General features: G+C 51.8%; 1 protein-coding gene across 2 annotated transcripts; it reads left to right on the top strand.

Annotated features, from left to right (window-relative positions):
• Window positions 1-10,543: 10,543 nt before the first annotated feature.
• On the top strand, window positions 10,544-17,429 carry CRABP1 (cellular retinoic acid binding protein 1; the record flags this gene model as incomplete). 2 transcript variants are annotated; one of them, XM_082618710.1, is made up of 4 exons in its annotated part: window positions 10,544-10,613; window positions 11,166-11,344; window positions 13,373-13,486; window positions 17,379-17,429. In XM_082618710.1, the coding sequence occupies 4 exons, from the start codon at window positions 10,544-10,546 to the stop codon at window positions 17,427-17,429; spliced, it is 414 nt and encodes a 137-aa protein (XP_082474836.1). The 2 variants fall into 2 exon arrangements, with proteins under 2 accessions (XP_082474836.1, XP_082474837.1); XM_082618711.1 differs by lacking the exon at window positions 13,373-13,486.
• Between the last annotated feature and the right edge of the window lie 1,212 nt (window positions 17,430-18,641).

Raw genomic sequence — 18,641 nt, 5'->3', positions numbered from 1 at the left:
AAACACATGATGAAATATCCCCAGAATGTGTCCAGGAGGGCACTAAGTTAGCACTTAAATAGAATCCCAGGACAGCTATGACAGTGGAAGGGAAGGCATCTGTATTAGGAAGAGGATCCTCTGGATGTTGGGCAATAACGAGGATGGAAGAAGTTTATTTGTGATGCCAGTGAGTTTGGTGGATAAAGAGCCAACAGTGAGAACTCAATATTTGTCCTCAGTTCTCAGAACTTCTGTTATATGCACTAGTAATATTTGCATGCCTTTACTTGCAGGCAATAAACAAACAAACAAACAAATAAAAATATTAAAATCTGATGTCCAAACCACATCCTAAAACAATTATATCAGCATCTCTGGTACCCAGGTATTAGCATTCACTTGGAGTCCCCAGTTTCCAATGCACAGCCAAGTTTAAGAACTAGGCCTTGTCAACTTTGAATATGATACCCGGGGATCTTGTTCAAATGCAGGATCTGATTCAGCGGGTTATGCTGGGGCCTGGAATTCCGCATTTCCCAAAAGCTCCCAGGAGACTCTGATGCTTGACCACAGAGCCCAGTCAATCAGGAAGTCCCTTCAAGCTCAGATGATCTAAAGAGATTGTTCCGGCCTTCCCTGGTGGTGCGGTGGTTGAATGTCCGCCTGCCGACACAGGGTACACAGGTTCGTGCCCCGGTCCGGGAAGATCCCACATGCCGCGGAGTGGCTGGGCCTGTGAGCCATGGCCGCTGAGCCTGTGCGTCCGGAGCCTGTGCTCCGCAACGGGAGAGGCCACAGCAGTGAGAGGCCCGTGTACCACACAAAAAAATAAATAAATAAAGAGATTGTTCCCTCCCTTCCAAGTACTGACTGTGGTTCTCCTGAGTTCAAACCTCACAGACAAGATGGGCTGCTAGCCCGCCGACCAGGCCCACCAAGTTCTTCCATCCCTTCTGCTGCTCCTCAGTGAAGCAGGTTATGCTGTGGTGTCCTCAGAGCCCCTGCATCACAGTGGGGCAGAGACATGGAGTGAAATGGCAGTCTCCACCTCCACCACTGCAGGGACCAGGCAGGGGCAGGGAATGGGGGCAGGGCCAAGGGGAGGCTCAGCTAGCCTTCACTCTCCGGCTGCTGTAACAATGTACTACAACCAGTGGGCTTCAACAACAGGAATTTGCTGTCCACCGTTCTGCAGGAGTCCAGAATCAGGTGTTGGCAGGGCTGGTTCCTTCTGAGGGCTGTGCGGGAGAATCTGTTCCAGGCCTCTCTCCTTGGCTGGTAGATGGCCATCCTGCCCCAGTGTCTCCTCGCATCATCTTCCCTCTATGTGTGTCTCTGTCCACATTTTCCCGTTTTATAAGAACACCAGTCATATCGGATCAGGGTCCACCCTAATGACCTCATTTTGGACTTCAGCATATGATTTTGGGGGGGACACAATGTAACCCATAACAGCTTGTTATACAGGAGGTCAGCCCCAAGTTACTCAATCATTTGAGTTTTCAACAGGAGCTAGAAATCTGGATTTACATGTGAAATCTTCTGAGTTTTAATGTTGGCAATGTCTTCCATTTTAGAGTAACACTGTGGGGACCTCATGCTATACATCTGCATGCAACCTCTGTACCTGGGCTGCTCACCTTCGCTGTCCCGTAGCAGCAATGTCCCAGGACAGGCTGCAGCATCCTCCGGTAGGTGTGGCAGCCTCCCCCCAGCACCTCCCTGCTGCCCTCACAGTCTGTCTCCCAGCTCTCAGCTCCACCCACTCCCCCACCGCACCTGTGAGATCCCCTCCTCCGCTTACCTTCCTCTCCCTTCCTTTCCTTCATTTCCTTACCTTCGTTTCCCTGCCTTTCAAGCCACCAGATTTGTGCTCTTGCTGTTCCCCCATCTGAAAGGTTCACCTGGTAAATGAAGTTTTAAGCTTCAGCTCAAGTGTCGTTTCTCTGAAGCCTTCCGGGACTGCCCTTGGCACTATCCTTTCTTCCTCCTCCTAAACCTCGTAAAACCCCCTTCTGGGGATATGGGAACAGATGTATATGTATAACTGATTCACTTTGTTATAAAGCAGAAACTAATAAAAAAAAAACAAGCAAAAAACCCTTCTGTCATTGTGCCTGCTACAGGGCAGTTATTAGGCTTGCTTTCTGCTCTGTCTTCCCCCTTCCCCGCTATTCTGTGGCACCATGGGAGTTGGGAACCAGCCTCACTCATCAGCTCCTAGGAGGCTCGGACAATCACGGATTCAATTCCTGGCTCTGCCTGACTTCTGTGACCTTGAACAAGTCACCCAACCTCTCACCTCAGTTTTTTTTTGTTTGTTTGTTTGGGGTTTTTTTGCAGTACACGGACCTCTCACTGCTGTGGCCTCTCCCGTTGCGGAGCACAGGCTCCCGACGCACAGGCTCAGTGGCCATGGCTCACCGGCCTAGCCACTCCGCGGCATGTGGGATCTTCCCGGACCAGGGCACGAACCCGTGTCCCCTGCATCGGCAGGCGGACTCTCAACTACTGCGCCACCAGGGAAGCCCTCACCTCAGTTTTTAAATTTATAAAATGGGTATAACAAAAGCCACGGAGTTATTTTGAGAATTTCAGAGCCTGGTACATAATAGGTGCTTAATAAATATTTGATGAGTGAGTGAAACAATCAGTGAAACGAGAAGCCAGAGCGCCCAGTTGGGAAGCCAGAGCTCCCAATAGCCTGTTGGTGAACAGGCTAGGAGTGAGTGAGCTGACAATAGTTCGATCATTTGTTTTCACGTGTATTAATTCGTTTTATGTTTTAGAGCAGGCATGATTGGTATTCTCATTTTTACTTTACAGAGGAGGAAACAGGTTCACAGCAGCTGCTGTGTTGCTGCATGTTGTACGGCCACTCAGTAGCAATCCAGGACTGAAGTCCTGGTCCACAGAGACATGGACCTGCCACACCTCTTTCTCCTGGTTCTGGTTTTAGGCAGAGTTGTCCTCATTAGCATTCATGTGATTAGACATCCCAGGCCCCGAGACCTCCACAAGCCCAAGATCGCTGGGGCTGGCGGGCAAGGATGAGGGCTCCACCTGCTCCACTGTTTGACCTGGGGCCAGGCACCCGTGTCTGGGCTTCTAGGTCCCCATCTGTACAATAACCAGTGGAGTGGGGTGGTAAGAGCATGAATCTGGGGCCAGCCCCCCTGGGTTCACCTCTGAGATCTGTCTTAGCTAGCTGAGTGACATTGAACTGGTACTTCAGCTCCTGTGCTTCAGTTCCCTCATCTATAAATGAGTACCACTCACAGGACAGTGGTAAAAAATGAATGGGGCTTCCCTGGTGGCGCAGTGGTTGAGAGTCCGTCTGCCGATGCAGGGGACACAGGTTCGTGCCCCGGTCTGGGAAGACCCCACATGCCGCGGAGCAGCCGGACCCTGAGCCATGGCCACTGAGCCTGCGCGTCCGGAGCCTGTGCTCCGCAACGGGAGAGACCACAGCAGTGAGAGGCCCGTGTACCACACACACACACACAAAAAGAATGAATACTCATGAAGCACTTACTACAGTGCCTGGCACATAGTAAAAGCTCAATAAATGTTAGCTACTTGCCTTAATTCTATTGTGGGTCTCTATGATCCCCAGGACCCCTTCAGCCCTGGTGCTGCCGCTGCTCCTTGACTCCCAGTCCAGTGCTCCTGCCACTCCATTAACCTAGAAGAAACCCACCCAGCAGGGCAAGTGCAGCTCCATCCCCAGCCTTCCCCAACCTTTGCCCGGAATCCAGTTCTTCTTTGTCCTGTTCTGCTGATTTCCAGATTGTCCCGGCTCAGTGTCCCCAGCCCCCACTACGGAGCGAGCGCTGTCCTGAAGACCCCCACTGGGACTCTCGTAGCCCCCAGCTTTCGGGACTGAACTCTGACCTCCATTCTTCCAGCATGAATTCCGCCTGCCTAAGGGCATGGGGCCAGGCCAGCAGGGCCCCTGGGAGGCTGAGGCCCTGGCGTGCCTCCAGGCAAAAGTAGCAAAGCTCAGCAGAAATACCCCGACAGGGATGCAGGTCAGTGGCCTGGGAGGAGCTGGCAACATGGGGTCTGCGAAGGCAAGAGCTGCCAGCCAGAGAACAAAGGGGTCTTGGAGAGAAGGCCCAGGCCCCTGAGAAATCTACATCAGGGAGGAAATGCCAGGAATTGGCCACATCACATAGGCAACTGCAGGCAGCTGATGACACCCACTTTTGGCCTGGATTCTGGGATCCCTGGATCCTAAAGTGAGGCCATCTGATTCTGAGAGAGAGAGACATGTTCCCTATTGGAGCTGTAAGGGGCCTCAGAGCCCTGCTTGGCTCCAGCCCTTTGCCTCTGCTGCTTCCCCTGTCTTTTCCCCTTTGTCTGCCTGTTGAAATCCTATTCACCCTTCAGAGCCCTGTTTAAGCTTAATGTCACCTTCTCTGGGAAGTTCAGATGCCCTGGAAGTGAGACGCCCTCCCCTGGGCTCCCAAAGTGCCTCCCCTTCCCCCTTCATAGCACTTACCACATTGTCTCAAACTTTATTTGGTGCATCTATCTTCCCCACCAGCTGTGAGTTCTGGAACCATGTCCCTTCACCTCTTAACCCCATGTCTGGCCCACAGTATCCCCTCCAAAAATGCTGAGTGGGTGAATCTACCCATGCATCTCATGTTCCAAAAGAGTCTTTTTGTTCTAGAGATTCAAAGATCAAAACAAAAAGAGGATCCTGACTGTAAGCACATGTGTGTGTGAGGATGCAACAAGTACACAGGGCACCCTGGGAATATGCTAGAATCCCGTAGATGTAGAATTGATTGACAGTGTGTAGCTGTGTTCAGCCAAGAAGTCACCTTTGCCCACCTGCCAGGGCCAGTTGAATCTCCTTGGACTAAGGAGTAAGGGGCCAGAGTTTGACACCCTTTCTTGGCTGCCCAGGCAGGGCACTGCCCTGCTCCCAGACCATTTGTCACCAGAATTCCATTTGGAACTCTAAGCCCCTGTCACCCGGCCTCCCACTGCCCCAGCAGAGACCCACTCTGAAGCTTGAAATTCAAATGTTGTGATCCATATTAACCCAGACCTTCATCCCAGACCAGGCTGTTTCTCTACCCCCAGGGGCCCACACTATGGCAGGCTGAATTCCTCATCGCAGAGGCATTCCCGAATGCTCCCTCCTGTTGTTTTACGGAATTTCACCTCCTAATAGTTCCATCTGTATGTCCCCATGAACCTCAAAGCTATTATATCATCCAAGGTGGACCTCAACATTCTTCTCATGAAATTATCTATCTGGGTTGGGTCTCTCACCTTCCATGCCATCTCTAAGCTAGGACCCCTTAACACACACATATATAGTTTTCTCCTTCAGTCCCCTTGCCCTACTGATTTTACTTTCTAAATATTTCTCAATCTGCTCCCTTCTCAGGCTTCAGCCCTCTTTATCTCCTGCCTGGACTGTTGCAGTAAACTCCTCATTGGTTTCCATGCATTAGCTCTCAATCTCCTTCCATTCATCCTCCATACAGGTCACCAGAGGGAACTGTTTACAATGCAATCTGACGAAGTCACTTTTCTCCTTAAAAATCTTCCACGGCTCCCATTGTCTTTTAGTGGAACTGATCAAAGTGGGTTTGGTGCCACACCAGTCTTGCAGGATATTTCACAGTTATGAGATTCAGGAAATGCTGCATACCAAATGCCCTTCTTTAAGATTCATAACATACATCATCATCTTAAAGATGGCTTCATCATCCTGAACTCCAGCATCTTGCTCTCTAACCACGCCCACCTTCCTGCCAGCCCCCAGGATACACGTTCTTCAACTTCATGGGACATCCAGAACTCGAGCCCCTCCATTTTCTCCCCACCCCAGTCCTGTCAGACCTCACTGGAGCCTGCTTCGTGCCCAGCATCCCTTCTGTGCAGCCTGACTCACCTCTCCCATTTCCAGAAGGGGCTATTCCAAGGCCAAGAGCCCAACCTTGCAACCTTCCTCTCACTCTTTACAGAAGACCATCTCCTACTTAATGGGGAAAGGAGAGAACTGAGGAGCTCCCTTCACTTCTAGCTCCCTTTCCTCTTGCCTCCCCCTGAAGGTACACACCTGCACCTGCACTCTGGGTCTCATCTTCTCTCCCCTTTACCACCTGTATCCATCTTCTCTTTCTCCTGCATCTTCTACCTTTCCTTTAGTTTCTGCCTTCAGCCTATAAATATCAAATCTCCTCCATCCAAAATGCAAACACCCCCCAATAGTCCTTTTGATGCCACCTCCTCTCATAACTGCTAATCTCTCTCTCTCTCCTCTCCCCCATATAGCCTTGCTTTTCTAAAGAAGAGTCTACATTCTCTGCTTCCATTTCACTCTTTCCATTCCAAACTCAACCTGTTGCAGCCTGCTTTCAGACTCCACCACCTTCTGACACTGCTCTGGTTGCAGTCACCTGAGTCACCTGTTCACTCCCCTGCCTCCATGAACCTCCCTGGAGCAGCTGGTACTGTTGGCCCATCCCTCCTTTTGTGCAACGCTGTGCTCCTAGCTGGTAAGACATCCCCCTCTGCTTTTCCTCCTGCTTCCTTTGGCTCTCCCCTGCTCACCTGCCCCCTACACGCTGAGAGTTTCCAAGCTCCACCTCAGCCGTCTGCTCTTCCCTATCTGTGCCCTGTTCCGGGACATCTCACCCACACTCATGGCTTCAACTGCCCCCCTCATGCAACATCCACACCACTGTCTTCATCTCAGATCTCTCTCCAGAACTCTAGGACCACACTGCCCACTGCCCGCTGGGTCCTGGATGCCCCAGACAACTCACACCCAACACATCCCAAACAGGACGGATCTCCTGCCCGTGTGTTCCCCTAGCAGCAAATCAGACCACCAAGTATACAATCCAGACACCAGGGAGTCACCCTGGTCCCTTCCTTCCCCTTCCCCTTCCCTGCCAGGCATAGCTGGTCATACAATATTGTAAGGCCAACCTGGCTGTACAAGGAGAATCACCCTGAAGACTTGTCACACAGAGCTCCCTGGGCCTTTCCCTGACTTACTGAATCCAAAGCTCCAGAGCCAGGCCTGGGAATCTGATTCCTAGAAAGCACCTCCAGGTTGCTGGGATGCCTGGCTCAAGTCACAGACTGGCGTTCAGGAACCACCATTCTCTAACCCGTCCCCTTCCAGGCTCCACTGCCAATAGCACTTCTGCTTGCCCATGCAGGGCACAGCTTCCTCCCTGGGCCTCCGGCAATGTTTGCCCCATCTGATCCATCCTCCACACTGAAGCAGTGGCAAATTTACTTTCCCCAAAATGCCATAGGACCATAGCTCACCTCTGCTAAAACCCTTCTATGTGGCCCCCAGGAGCACTGCTTCGTGGCCATGTGCACTTAGTGAAGTGACTTCTGCTCACCTCCTATGCCACCTCCGGCCACACGCTCCTCAGACAATGCACTCCAGCCACGCCAAAGGACACATGGTCCCCAAACATGCAGCCCTGTTCTACAGCTCCTGGCTTTGCACATGTTCTTTCTGATCATACCCCCTCACTCCCTTAGCCTCTCTGGATAGAATCTTCTTCTTTTTTTTTTTTTTTTTTTTTTTTAGCTGCGTGTGCAGCTTGTGGGATCTTAGTTTCCCTACCAGGGATCAAACCCAGGCCCCCTGCAGTGGAAGCGTGGAATCCTAACCACTGGACGGCCAGGGAATTCCCTTGATAGACACTTAAGGCTCAAAACAGGCTGGGCTAAAAGCCTGCCTCATAGGCACTATTAGCCCACATGGAGATTGCAGATTTTCTAGGTTTTTCCCCCAGTTAAATGATGGACCCTCAAGACACGACCTGGATTTTGATTGGTCACTATTCCCAGGGCCCAACCCAGTTCCCAGCTCAGAGAGGTGGCTGGCAAGGTTAGTGAATGGAAGGGTGAAACAGGAGAAGGAATGAGAGAGCGCAGGGAGGCGCGGAGGATTTGGGGTGATTCTGCCAATCTGTCCTGAGGCCCAGGCCAAGAGTTAGATCTTCCCCCCCGGCAGGAGCCCTGCTCTGGATCCTCAGGCTGGATCCACAGAAATAACACAGTGGTAGGGTTTGTGCTGCCCTTTGGCTCTGGGGTTCCCCTAGTAGCCAGGCCAATGATAGGCGCTGCCCTCCCCCCCTCCATGTGACCATTCATAACGTTTGGGGCATCTGAGAAGTCTTAGCCCCTCCTGTCTGTCCGGGCCAGCTCTGAACTTCATTAACAAGGACAGTGGGTTCACAGGACCCCAGGACAATCTCACACTCTGATCTGGCTGTGCCCTCCCCTTCCTGGATCCTTCTCCCACCCTTGCTCAGTACCTGAACAATGCACCAATGTCCTCCATCATACCAGCCCCAACCTGGGGGTGGGCCCCTTCATTTGACCCTTCTGGCCTCATCCTCTCTATTCCTTTACCATGACTTCCCCTCCTGCCTCTTTTCCTCTTTCCCCTTTGCACACCCACTGCAAGACCTGCCAGTCACCTTTATAGCTTCCCCTATGGTCTTGACTCCCAGCGTTGCTGCCCTCCACTGTCCTGCTCCAGCCCCTCCCCAGCCTGGTCTGAAGATGGTGGAGGCCATGTTGCGGGGGAGAATTGGATGGGGGCAGAGGCTTGTGTTAGATGGATGGCACCCCTGTTTTACCTCCTCACTGTACAGATACCAGACCCTCTCTAAAGTGGGTTTGATTCTGTGGCAGCCCTATCTTCTGCCTCCCACACTCAGGATCAGGTACATAATCTATGGATCCGGTGCAAAATGAAAATGCAGGACCCTTTGCCCAAAAATGATTAAGAATTTCAAGATGGCGGTAGCAGATCATTGAACCAACCACTGGGCCCTTCCAAGTGCATGGCCCCGTGTGACTACATAGGTCTCACATCCATAAAGCTGGCTCTGCCCACACCCCTTTCCAGCTGGTGATGGCTCCTCTCCCTTCTCCTGTCCTCAGCTGCTTTCTAGGACAGCTCCTCAGGGCCTCAGGGCAGGAGCCCAGCCCCAGACACCTCCAAAGGTCCAGAGCCCTGTTCAGCAGGCACTCAGCACAGATTCCTACAGTCCCTCCGGAAATCTTCACACCTACACTACCTCTCGGTTGCAGGACACACACACCCTTCTCAAATCAGTGCTTATTGATTGGTCACTGGATTTTGGCTAAGCCTGTGGAAGAGAGGACAAGTTGATAAACGCTCCATCCCTGCCCTCCAGGAGTTCAGTTGATAGCAGGATTAAAACTGAAAAAAGAGCAGGACCAAACACGGATTCTGTGGGTTCAGAGAAAAATAATCATATTTGATTAGGAAACGAAATTTCAAAAGAGACAGCATAAAGATGGACTTTCATGAGTGGGCAAGATTTTATTAACCCGAGGAGGAAAGGGGCATTCCAGGGAGAGGGCACAGCAGGGGCAAAGGCTTGGAGGTGGGAAGATGCATGGCAGGTTCTAGAATCCTGAGTTATGTAGTTTGCCAAGGCATACTGATGGCAGAATAGTGGAAAGAGACTGGAAGGGAATTTTAGGGCCTGCTGTGGACAGCTCTAAGAGCTGCGGTGAAGTGACTGTACTCCTGTACTTCCGTAGAGGAGACACTGAGGGGGCTTTAGCTATGGTGCGTATTTGGGATCAAAGGGAGATGAGAGAAGACTTCCTCCACTTGGCCCTCCCAGCCTGCCTGCGAGCACAAAGCCTCACTTTTCTGCAAAACGGGCCGCTCCTACCCAGGGTTCTGGAGCTTATTCAGTCCACCCCTCTTGAACCGCAGTATGTCTGAGCTACCCACAAGGGTGCAGCAGCCTGGGCTCCCTCCCGCCCTACCAACGTGGAGGACCCACAATCTCGCGCGATCCTGGGTTCTGCGCAGCAGCGCCCAGACGGTGCTGGAGTGGTTTGAGGTTTTTCCGCCACTTGCTCCCATGGTCCTGTTTGTGGTGGTGGTGGTGTTATGGAGGTTGGGGGGTTGGGGGGGGTAGGAGGGGTGCGGAATAGGATCCCGGACTGGGATTGGAGGCGACTGGGAGTGGGGAAAGGCTCTCATCCCCTGGTGGACCCACTACCCACTTATTTTAACTTTATATTATGTATATTCTCAAACAAATGCAAAAGTAGAGAGAACGGTATAATGATTTTCCCAAGTCCCCACCGCCTAGCTTCAACAATTTCCCGCTCTTGGCCAATCTTGTTTCAGCTAACCCTCTCCCACTACCCACTTTAAAGAAGGATGTGAGTAGCCTGGGGGTGGCAGAGGTGCCCCCCCCAACCCAGAGTTGTAGGAGAGCTGGTGCCAAGCCTGCACTACTGGCGACTGGAACGCCAAGGGGCAGAGTGGGGGCACGGTAGGGCTGGGAGCTGGGCTCACGCTGGGTAGGGGCCGCGGGGGGCGGGGGCGGGGCTGGCGGGGCGGTGCTTGGAGCAGCGCGGGGGTTGGGGGCGCTCTCCCAGAGACTCAAGGCGCGTGGGGCTGGGCGCAGAGCCGCAGTCTCCGCCTTGCAGCTTGGAGTGTGCCCGCTGCGCCGCAGCTGTCCGTGCTTGCCGCCACCTTCCCGCCGCCGCCACCACTGCCAAGATGCCCAATTTCGCCGGCACCTGGAAGATGCGCAGCAGCGAGAATTTCGACGAGCTGCTCAAGGCGCTGGGTAAGCTGGCGCGGACGGCGTGCCCCGACGGGGAGTAGCAGCCGGCGGTGCCCCCGACCCGCAGAGGGTGGGCTTTAGGGACCAACACCAGGCAAGAGGGAGTCCCCGGTGCGATAGATTGGTGCGAATTCCAAGGCGCACCCCATCTAGAAGTGGCGAGTAGAGCCCGGGATCCGCGCATCCAGAGAGCGTTTGCTGGATGCTTGGCGCTTTCCCCGACGGTTCGGCCTTTATCTCGTGCTAGATAATCGCGAGGAGAGGTTATTACTGAAGTCCTAGGTGGGTCAGGGACTTTAAAATTGGGGACTCAGTTTGAGACCAGGCCCTACCACGAAATACACTGTGCTGCTCAGGGAAGGCCGCTTACCCTCTCCGAGCCTCAGTTGCTCACCTCGGAAAAAAAAAAATCAGGGCGAGGGCAGGGGGAGAAATGAATCAGTTTTAAGGCCCCCATCTATATATAGTCAGAGGGTTTGAGAAGTGCCGGGCCAGTCCCGGGACGACTGGCGGGTGGCGAGGCCCCGTGAGTCGCACCCATTCTTCCCGGCGCAGGTGTGAACGCCATGCTGAGGAAAGTGGCCGTGGCGGCTGCGTCCAAGCCGCACGTGGAGATCCGCCAGGACGGGGATCAGTTCTACATCAAGACATCCACCACGGTGCGCACGACTGAGATCAACTTCAAGGTCGGAGAAGGCTTTGAGGAGGAGACAGTGGACGGACGCAAGTGCAGGGTGAGGCCCCAGAGTCTGGGCAGCGTTCCCGCGTCCCCGTTCCCTACCCGTGAACCGCTGCAGCCAGACGAACCCCCGGCTCCTTTTGCAGCCTGTGGCGCCCTTTCCTTGCGGGGCGTGTGCACCAGCTGTTTGCAGAGAGGATCTGTGCACCGCGTTGCCCTGGGCTCAGGAGAAGGGCCTACCCCAACCCCTCCCCAACCTCATCCCTAAGTCGCCTCCCGAGGTGCTAACAGCCGCGCTTAAAGCGCGGGCTCTGGGTTGCACCGCGTTCCTTGCAGGGGCTTCCGCAGCGTTTTGCTGCGATCCTCAGCGCGAGCGCAGGAGGCGGGGAGAGGAGGAGGTTTCAGGGCCACCAGGTTCCCTGGCCGCGAGGCTGCCACGTTTCCTGCCGCAGGTGGAGCGGCAGCTCTCGCGTCCCGCCCTCCCAGGTCCCTGGGCGCCCTGAGAATGCTCTGGATCCAGTTTCCGCAGTCTCGATGGCCCCGGGACCTCTCCCGCCAGCCCTCAGTTTGGTTTCTTAAAGGAAACGACGGAATCTTTCCAAAAGCAAGGCAGATTCTGCCTGGAAAATGGACTAAGTGCTCTCTCTTAGTCCTCAAGGGCAAGAATTCTGTATTTCTTTGTATATAGGTCCCAGGGTGGATGAACGGGTGGACTGAAGCAAGGGGTTGTAAATTCCTTTTTTTAGATGGGCAAAAATTGCATTTGGTTGGTCTCTGGAGTAGAATGGAGGGTTGGCTCCTCATGGATTTTGAGGACAGATGGAAAAACAATTTGCTGCTGCTGCCACTTAGTTAAAAAGTGACAAAATGTCTCCCTCCTCTCCCCAGGGTTTAAAGAAAGAATGAATAACATTCCAGAGAGTGAGAAATTGTTTTTCATCTTTCCTGAGTGCTGCCTGTCTGATCTAGAGTGGGACTCTCTGGGCATGGGGTTTGGGAGGACACAGAGTCACAGACCCCCAGGAGCACGCTGTCCCACAAAGCAGTATTTGGCCCCCAGAGTTAGCACAGCCTAAAAATGATGTCCGGGCTTGGAGCTGGCAGGATTGGAGCCCCAGCCACTGCACCGTTTATAAAAACAAAAGAGCAGGACAGCTTAGAGGGAAGGTCTGGGAGTCTTAAGGTAGAAGCCCTGGCGCTAGGCAGGACTCAATTTGGGGACATCTAATGGTGACTACTGCCAGAGACAGTAATTCTGATTAAAAAAGAAAAATCAAAGGCTCACACGACAGCCTGGAGAGTGGGGCTTTATCCCTGCCCTGCCTAGTGAATGTGTCCCATGTGTTAGTTAAAAAGCAAGTATGTGCACATTCAGTACAGCCTCGGAACCCAGCTGTACAGCATTTTGCTTTGTGCAGACGCTGGGGAAAACTGCAGGGAGTCCCTCCTTTTGCCTCCCACCTACAACAGAATGAAGACCCTTCAGACTTAAAAAAATTTTTTTCTAGAGATATGTAACCTGGAAAGTGGCTGTGTTTTTATCCTCAGAGCCAGAGACACTCAGGTTTATCAGAGCAGGCTGTGTGCTGCATCTGATGAGTGCAAACAGAAAGGAAGGCATTATCCCCAGATCCATGCAAGGAACAGAGCTCCTGATCTGCTGACTACAGATGTGGTTACAAATATGGTGTCTTTACCATTCTAAAATTTTGTACTTCTGATATGAGAAGCTTCTTGCCTTGAATAGCCAAATTGCTTGAAGGGGTCGTCCATTTTGACATAAATGAATCATTGCGTGCACTCAGTTTTATTCCTGGAGATGTAAAATGTGCCTGAGGCTTTGCTGCTTCGGTGAGTGTGTGTGTGTACTTGTGTAATACAAGGTATATTTATACCCCATAAAATCCGCGGTCAGCCCTCTGAATTTGGGCTTGATACAGCACAGCACAGAAGGTTCTGTGCCCTGCTGACAGGGACCATGTGTTGCTTCTCTGCACATCAATTATTCTCCCATGCTCATTGTTGTCTCTGCTCCCACTGCCAAGAGTGTAATTAATGTCACTAATGGTTTTCCTGCCCGCAGAGTTTAGCCACTTGGGAGAATGAGAACAAGATCCACTGCACACAAACTCTCCTCGAGGGGGACGGCCCCAAAACCTACTGGACCCGCGAGCTGGCCAACGACGAGCTCATCCTGGTGAGTGAGGCCCCTTGACCCTGAAACAAGCCCGCAGTTCTACTGATGTTGCCTGTGGCGGGCCCCACAATCATCATCTTCACTCATCCATTCAGGGAGAGACACTCTTTGCCCTGGGTTAAGATGTGAGCAGAAAGCTTGAGATGACAGTTTAGGTCAGAGGAAATCATTGTTAGATGGTTGGCAGGAGAGAGGAGTGGCTCAGAGGGCAGAGCAGGGGCTAGAGACAGGCTGCCTTGCCGGCCTCTATACAAACCCATGCATCCCTGTGGTGACTTGCTGACTTGCTTAAGCCGGCCTCCCCTCCAGCGGGCTCAGAATGCTTGGGCTCTGGGAGGTCCCAGGGTTCACTCTGCAGAAGGGATTCCCCCCACCGCCCCGCCCCTCCTCATTCCCCATTTTGCCGCCTGGGAAAGATTTCAGAAATTTTAGTATGCCTGCACTGAGAGTCTTAAAGAGCATTTTTACCCCCGGACTTATAAACTCCAATGGCCTTCGGGAGCCAGACAAGTACAGTGATGCTAATTTGGGGGCAGTCACAGTGTTAACACAATGTGGAGGGTGGGGCCTTTAGAACTGAAGAGGATGGGCTCTACCTTAATGGTAATCAGATTGAAACATTTTAAACATCCCTGGCCACACAAAATATACCTGGTGAGGCCAAGTTAGAAACCCCTGTAGTTTAATCACACACCTCCTCCCCCTTTATTTAGGTACAGGGCAAAGAAGACAGAGGAAAGGACACCTACCTCCCTGCCACTCTCTCTTTGTGTTTCAGAACAGACCAAGCTTTCCTTGTAATGCCCTTCCCCATCCCCCCAACGCCCCCACTAGAAAAGGGGAACGCTGTTGTGGGTAACCAGGAAATGACATCCTTTGTTCTCCATCAGGCCTGTTGTTAACATCTCCATTCAAAGACTGCCTGCAGGGCTTCCCTGGTGGTGCAGTGGTTGGGAGTCCGCCTGTCGATGCAGGGGACACGGGTTCGTGCCCCGGTCTGGGAAGATCCCACATGCCGCGGAGCGGCTGGGCCCGTGAGCCATGGCCGCTGAGCCTGTGCTCCACAACGGGAGAGGCCACAACAGTGAGAGGCCTGCGTACCGCAAAAAAAAAAAAAAAAAAGACTGCCTGCCTGCCCCACCCTAGCAAGTATCACCCTGAAATATCGGGAAAGGAGGTGGCAAGGAATGCTAGGACAGGACTCGCTGTGTGACCTGGGCATGGCCCTTCCCTCCCTTAGCTGTAAAGTGAGGCGTTGGGCTAAAGTTTGATCCCTGAGGTCTCTCTCAGCCCTGAAATTACATGTTTATTCTACAAGAAGACCCTAAGTTGAGCTGTCTCTATTACTTTAACGGGGGCTTCTTGATCTCTCTCACTCTCTCCTCTTGTCCTTCCCTGAGATGATTTCACATACTTTCTTTCATGAGAAAGGACTGGCTTCATTTGCAATCTGGTTAATGTTGTTTCGAGGGCAGGAATAGTTGATGGAGTTGGGGGAGCAATTTGAGGCTGAGACATGGAAATTTAGGAGGAAAAGGCACATATGGTTCATTGGTCCAGGGATAGAAAATAGGGAGATGATTTTAGAGTTCCTGAGTGTAGCTAAGGGTTAAGTAGGCTCCGTGTGGTCCGTGAGAAAGTGTGATTTTATTAATCTCAGTAGTATCTGAGCAGCCAGCACATGGGCCCAATTCTGCTAGAACTCCACCACTTCCAAATCGCCCACTACAGCTCCACCCGTGCATCATTCCCTGGCTCAGCAGACGTACATACGAGCCTCAAAGGGAGCATTAATTCTTGGCATTTGGGATCTAAAATGTGGGCTTTTGTTCCAAGGGTTATTATCATTAATAAATCCAAATGTAGGGAGGTGCTGTCTCTGTATAACAAGAGGAAATTTATTCTACTTAACTTAAATAAGCTCTCCCAGCACCCCCGGCTGTAAATTGCCTTCTTTTGAATATTGAGTGTAGTCCCTTAAACCACTCGGGCACATTATATGAGAGTTTCTTTCAGGAACCTCTGAGCATAGTTTGCAGGCTGAGAAGGACATTTCAAATGTGATTGGAAATGTAGCTATTTCTTCTTGTTTCGTGAAGCCATTTGTTGGCCTGGGGGAGGTGTCGGTCATTCCAGCACAGGTATAGAGTCCAATCCCCAAACTCTGGCCTTCCATGTGACACTCCATGGCCATAGAGCTGGAAGAGTTTCAGAAAACTGACAAGGTTCTGAGCGGTCTGGACATCTGAGAGGTGAATTTCCATGGGAACCTCCGCTTCACCCTGCCCCAGCACCCAGCATCATCTGCATTTCTCACTAATGAGGAAAGGGAATAGGACAGAGAAGGTGTCTAGAGCAGGTACAGCTGTGCCGGTGTGATCAGAAGTTCCCTACTTAGAAAAGAGGCTGGTGATGAGCATTTGCTTCCTTCATAATCACTAATGACTAGTATTTCCCTGAAACACACGTTTGAATAACGTCCCAACTCATGTTCTCTGAGAGCATCTCATGGTCACCTGAGGGATCCAGGGGGAAGATCCAAGTATATTCAAGCTCTTAGTTCAGGGCTTTTAACCCCAGGCCCCTTTGACAATCTGAAAGATAGGGACCCTCCCACAGAAAAATGTACGTCTGCAAACAAACATATCTACGTCAGTCTACAGAGTGGGGAAGTTCTGTTTGGTTTTTTTCCTTTAATTTTGTGGTTTTTTTAGCATACATATTGCTTTCTCTGTTCCAATTGCCTGTGAGAGACCTAGGAGAGCAGGCCTATGAGTAATTGCTAGTTTTTGGAAGAGTTGAGACAGCTTACTTACAGTGATATCATTTCAGAGGCCAGAAGAAAACCGTGCTCCTCCATTCATGGAATGATTTGTGTCCTCCCCACAGCAAACAAACAAACAGTCACAGAATAGTAGCTTCTTCCCAAGATAGTAGTAGTTCTTTCCAAGAACTGTGGGATCTTGTTCAATTGCACCCCTCCCCTCAACTCCCTCCCCACTCCATCCCCAAACTGTCCAAGAGACCAGAGCAGTGCCCCAGCTCACCCAGCTGTGAGTTGCGGAGCTGGGTCTGGATGCCGATGATACTGTGCTTTTGCAGTTGAGACCATGTTTCTAGCTTGCAGGTAACCTGAGTATTACTTATACAACATCTCAGGCATCTCCCAGCCTGGACAGTTGCTTCCTGGAAGGTACTTCTATGCCCTCTCTGAAGCTATCCCACCTGGCTGGTCAATGCTGAACCCCAGGGCTCCCGCGCCCAAGCCCCTTGCTCTCTTGAAGTCACTTGAAAGGAGACAGAACCACTTCAGAAATGTCCAACATGGCATACTCCCCGCCACCCACTTCAGTTTAATTTAAAAAACCAAAGCCAGGGGCTTCCCTGGTGGCGCAGTGGTTGAGAGTCTGCCTGCCGATGCAGGGGACACGGGTTCGTGCCCCGGTCTGGGAAGATCCCACATGCCGCGGAGCGGCTGGGCCCGTGAGCCATGGCCGCTGAGCCTGCGCGTCCGGAGCCTGTGCTTCGCAACGGGAGAGGCCACAACAGTGAGAGGCCCGCGTACAGCACAAAAAAAAAAAAACCCCAAAGCCAGGAAACTTGCATTTTTTATGTCAGCATTCCCAGGTTCCAGAAGCAGTGGAAAATTGCATACAACATAATTCTATACCCCTGTTGCCTCTCTGCCAATACAGAGTGTAAGGGAGAAAAAAAAAAAAAAAAGAAAGAAAGAAAGAAAAAAAAACCTCTTAGGGCTGAGCATGAGCGCTCAGCACAGGAAATTGAATGTCTGTTACAGAGTTTTTAACAGGGCAGTAAGGGGCCTTATTAGCGATATGCTTTAAACATTTTTGCACAGACATCTGCACTGATTGGTTTTCCTTCTCTGCAGACGTTCGGCGCCGACGATGTGGTCTGCACGAGGATTTATGTTCGGGAGTGAAGGCGGCTGGCTTGCTCCTGCTTTGGGGGTGGATTCATGTTCCCCCGAGGATTGTCATAGTTCTGAGTTGCCAGTGGACCTCCTCTTCCCCAGTATAAACATTAGGTGATCCCGTTTTCCCCACGATAATGCTGTAGTGTTTCCCGCCAAGGCTTCGTGCCTCTGTGTCCCTGGTGCTCCATAGTTTGGCATCTCTGTGGTTTCATCAGCCATTAAACTGGTTGTACACACCTCAAGGCTTTCTCCTTCTTTGGACTGACTCTTCAGTTTCCACACAAGGTCATGGTGTACCTGTTGACCCCAACACTGCTTTGGTCTGTGTAGTGATTTCTGCTTCTGCCTGCTGCCCAGGTGCAGTGCTTGGAAGCATACGGCAGGGGTTGTGAGCTGGGCTTCCTCTGACAGGATTCACACTGCAGATCCAGGTGTGTCTGGACCTCACAGTGTTGTTTTTTAATTGAATTAGCTGATATATTGGTGGTTCCCAGCAGGAAAGGGAGGGCATATTCAAAAGGGTTAACTGAGGAGAGCTCAGAATGAAGGGACTATTTACACAGGCATTTACACGGACGGGATGAAGAGAACCAACAAAAGATGGTGAGACACTCAGAGACAAGCAGCAGGGAACCGGTACTCCCCTAGACAGAGGGACAGAGGGGTCACCAGACCACAAGAGCTATAGCCTGGGAGAGAGACCACCACCGTGTAGGAGCTGTGGCAGTACACAGAGGAATGTGATCACTGCCAAAACAATGGCCCCAGTATGTGGGTAAATGGAGGTTCAGAGGGTGGGGGGAGAGTCTCTTTGGCTTGCAACAAGGGCGTTAAATATCCTGACCTCCCAATTTTCAATCTCTGATCTATCTATTCTAACCACTGGCCAAACCCATCTGGAATCTAGAGGGAAAGAGAGTGGGGACGGGGAGGGAGGGCGAGGATGCTGCCCACAAGAATCTCCCTCCCAGGACGTAGCCAGGAGAAGAATGGATCCCAACATGCAACAGGACAATAATCCACAGTAGCCAAGTTTAACATTTGAAAATTAGATTTTACATGACAATCTGGACTTCTCTTTCCTTAGGAGAAAAATTGGGAAAATCTGGCCTCTCTCATAGGGCCACAGGTGGCTTGGCAGCTTCCCCCTTTTTAAGTGGAACTTACACCCTCTGCCTCCCCATGGGCCCCACCATTGCCCCTGCCCTCATTTACGTT

The sequence above is a fragment of the Mesoplodon mirus genome (assembly GCF_964341445.2).
Source record: "Mesoplodon mirus genome assembly, chromosome: 4".
Taxonomy (NCBI): domain Eukaryota; kingdom Metazoa; phylum Chordata; class Mammalia; order Artiodactyla; family Ziphiidae; genus Mesoplodon; species Mesoplodon mirus.
The sequence above is the reverse complement of the archived record's forward strand: the minus strand, read 5'-3'. Positions and strand labels throughout refer to the sequence as shown.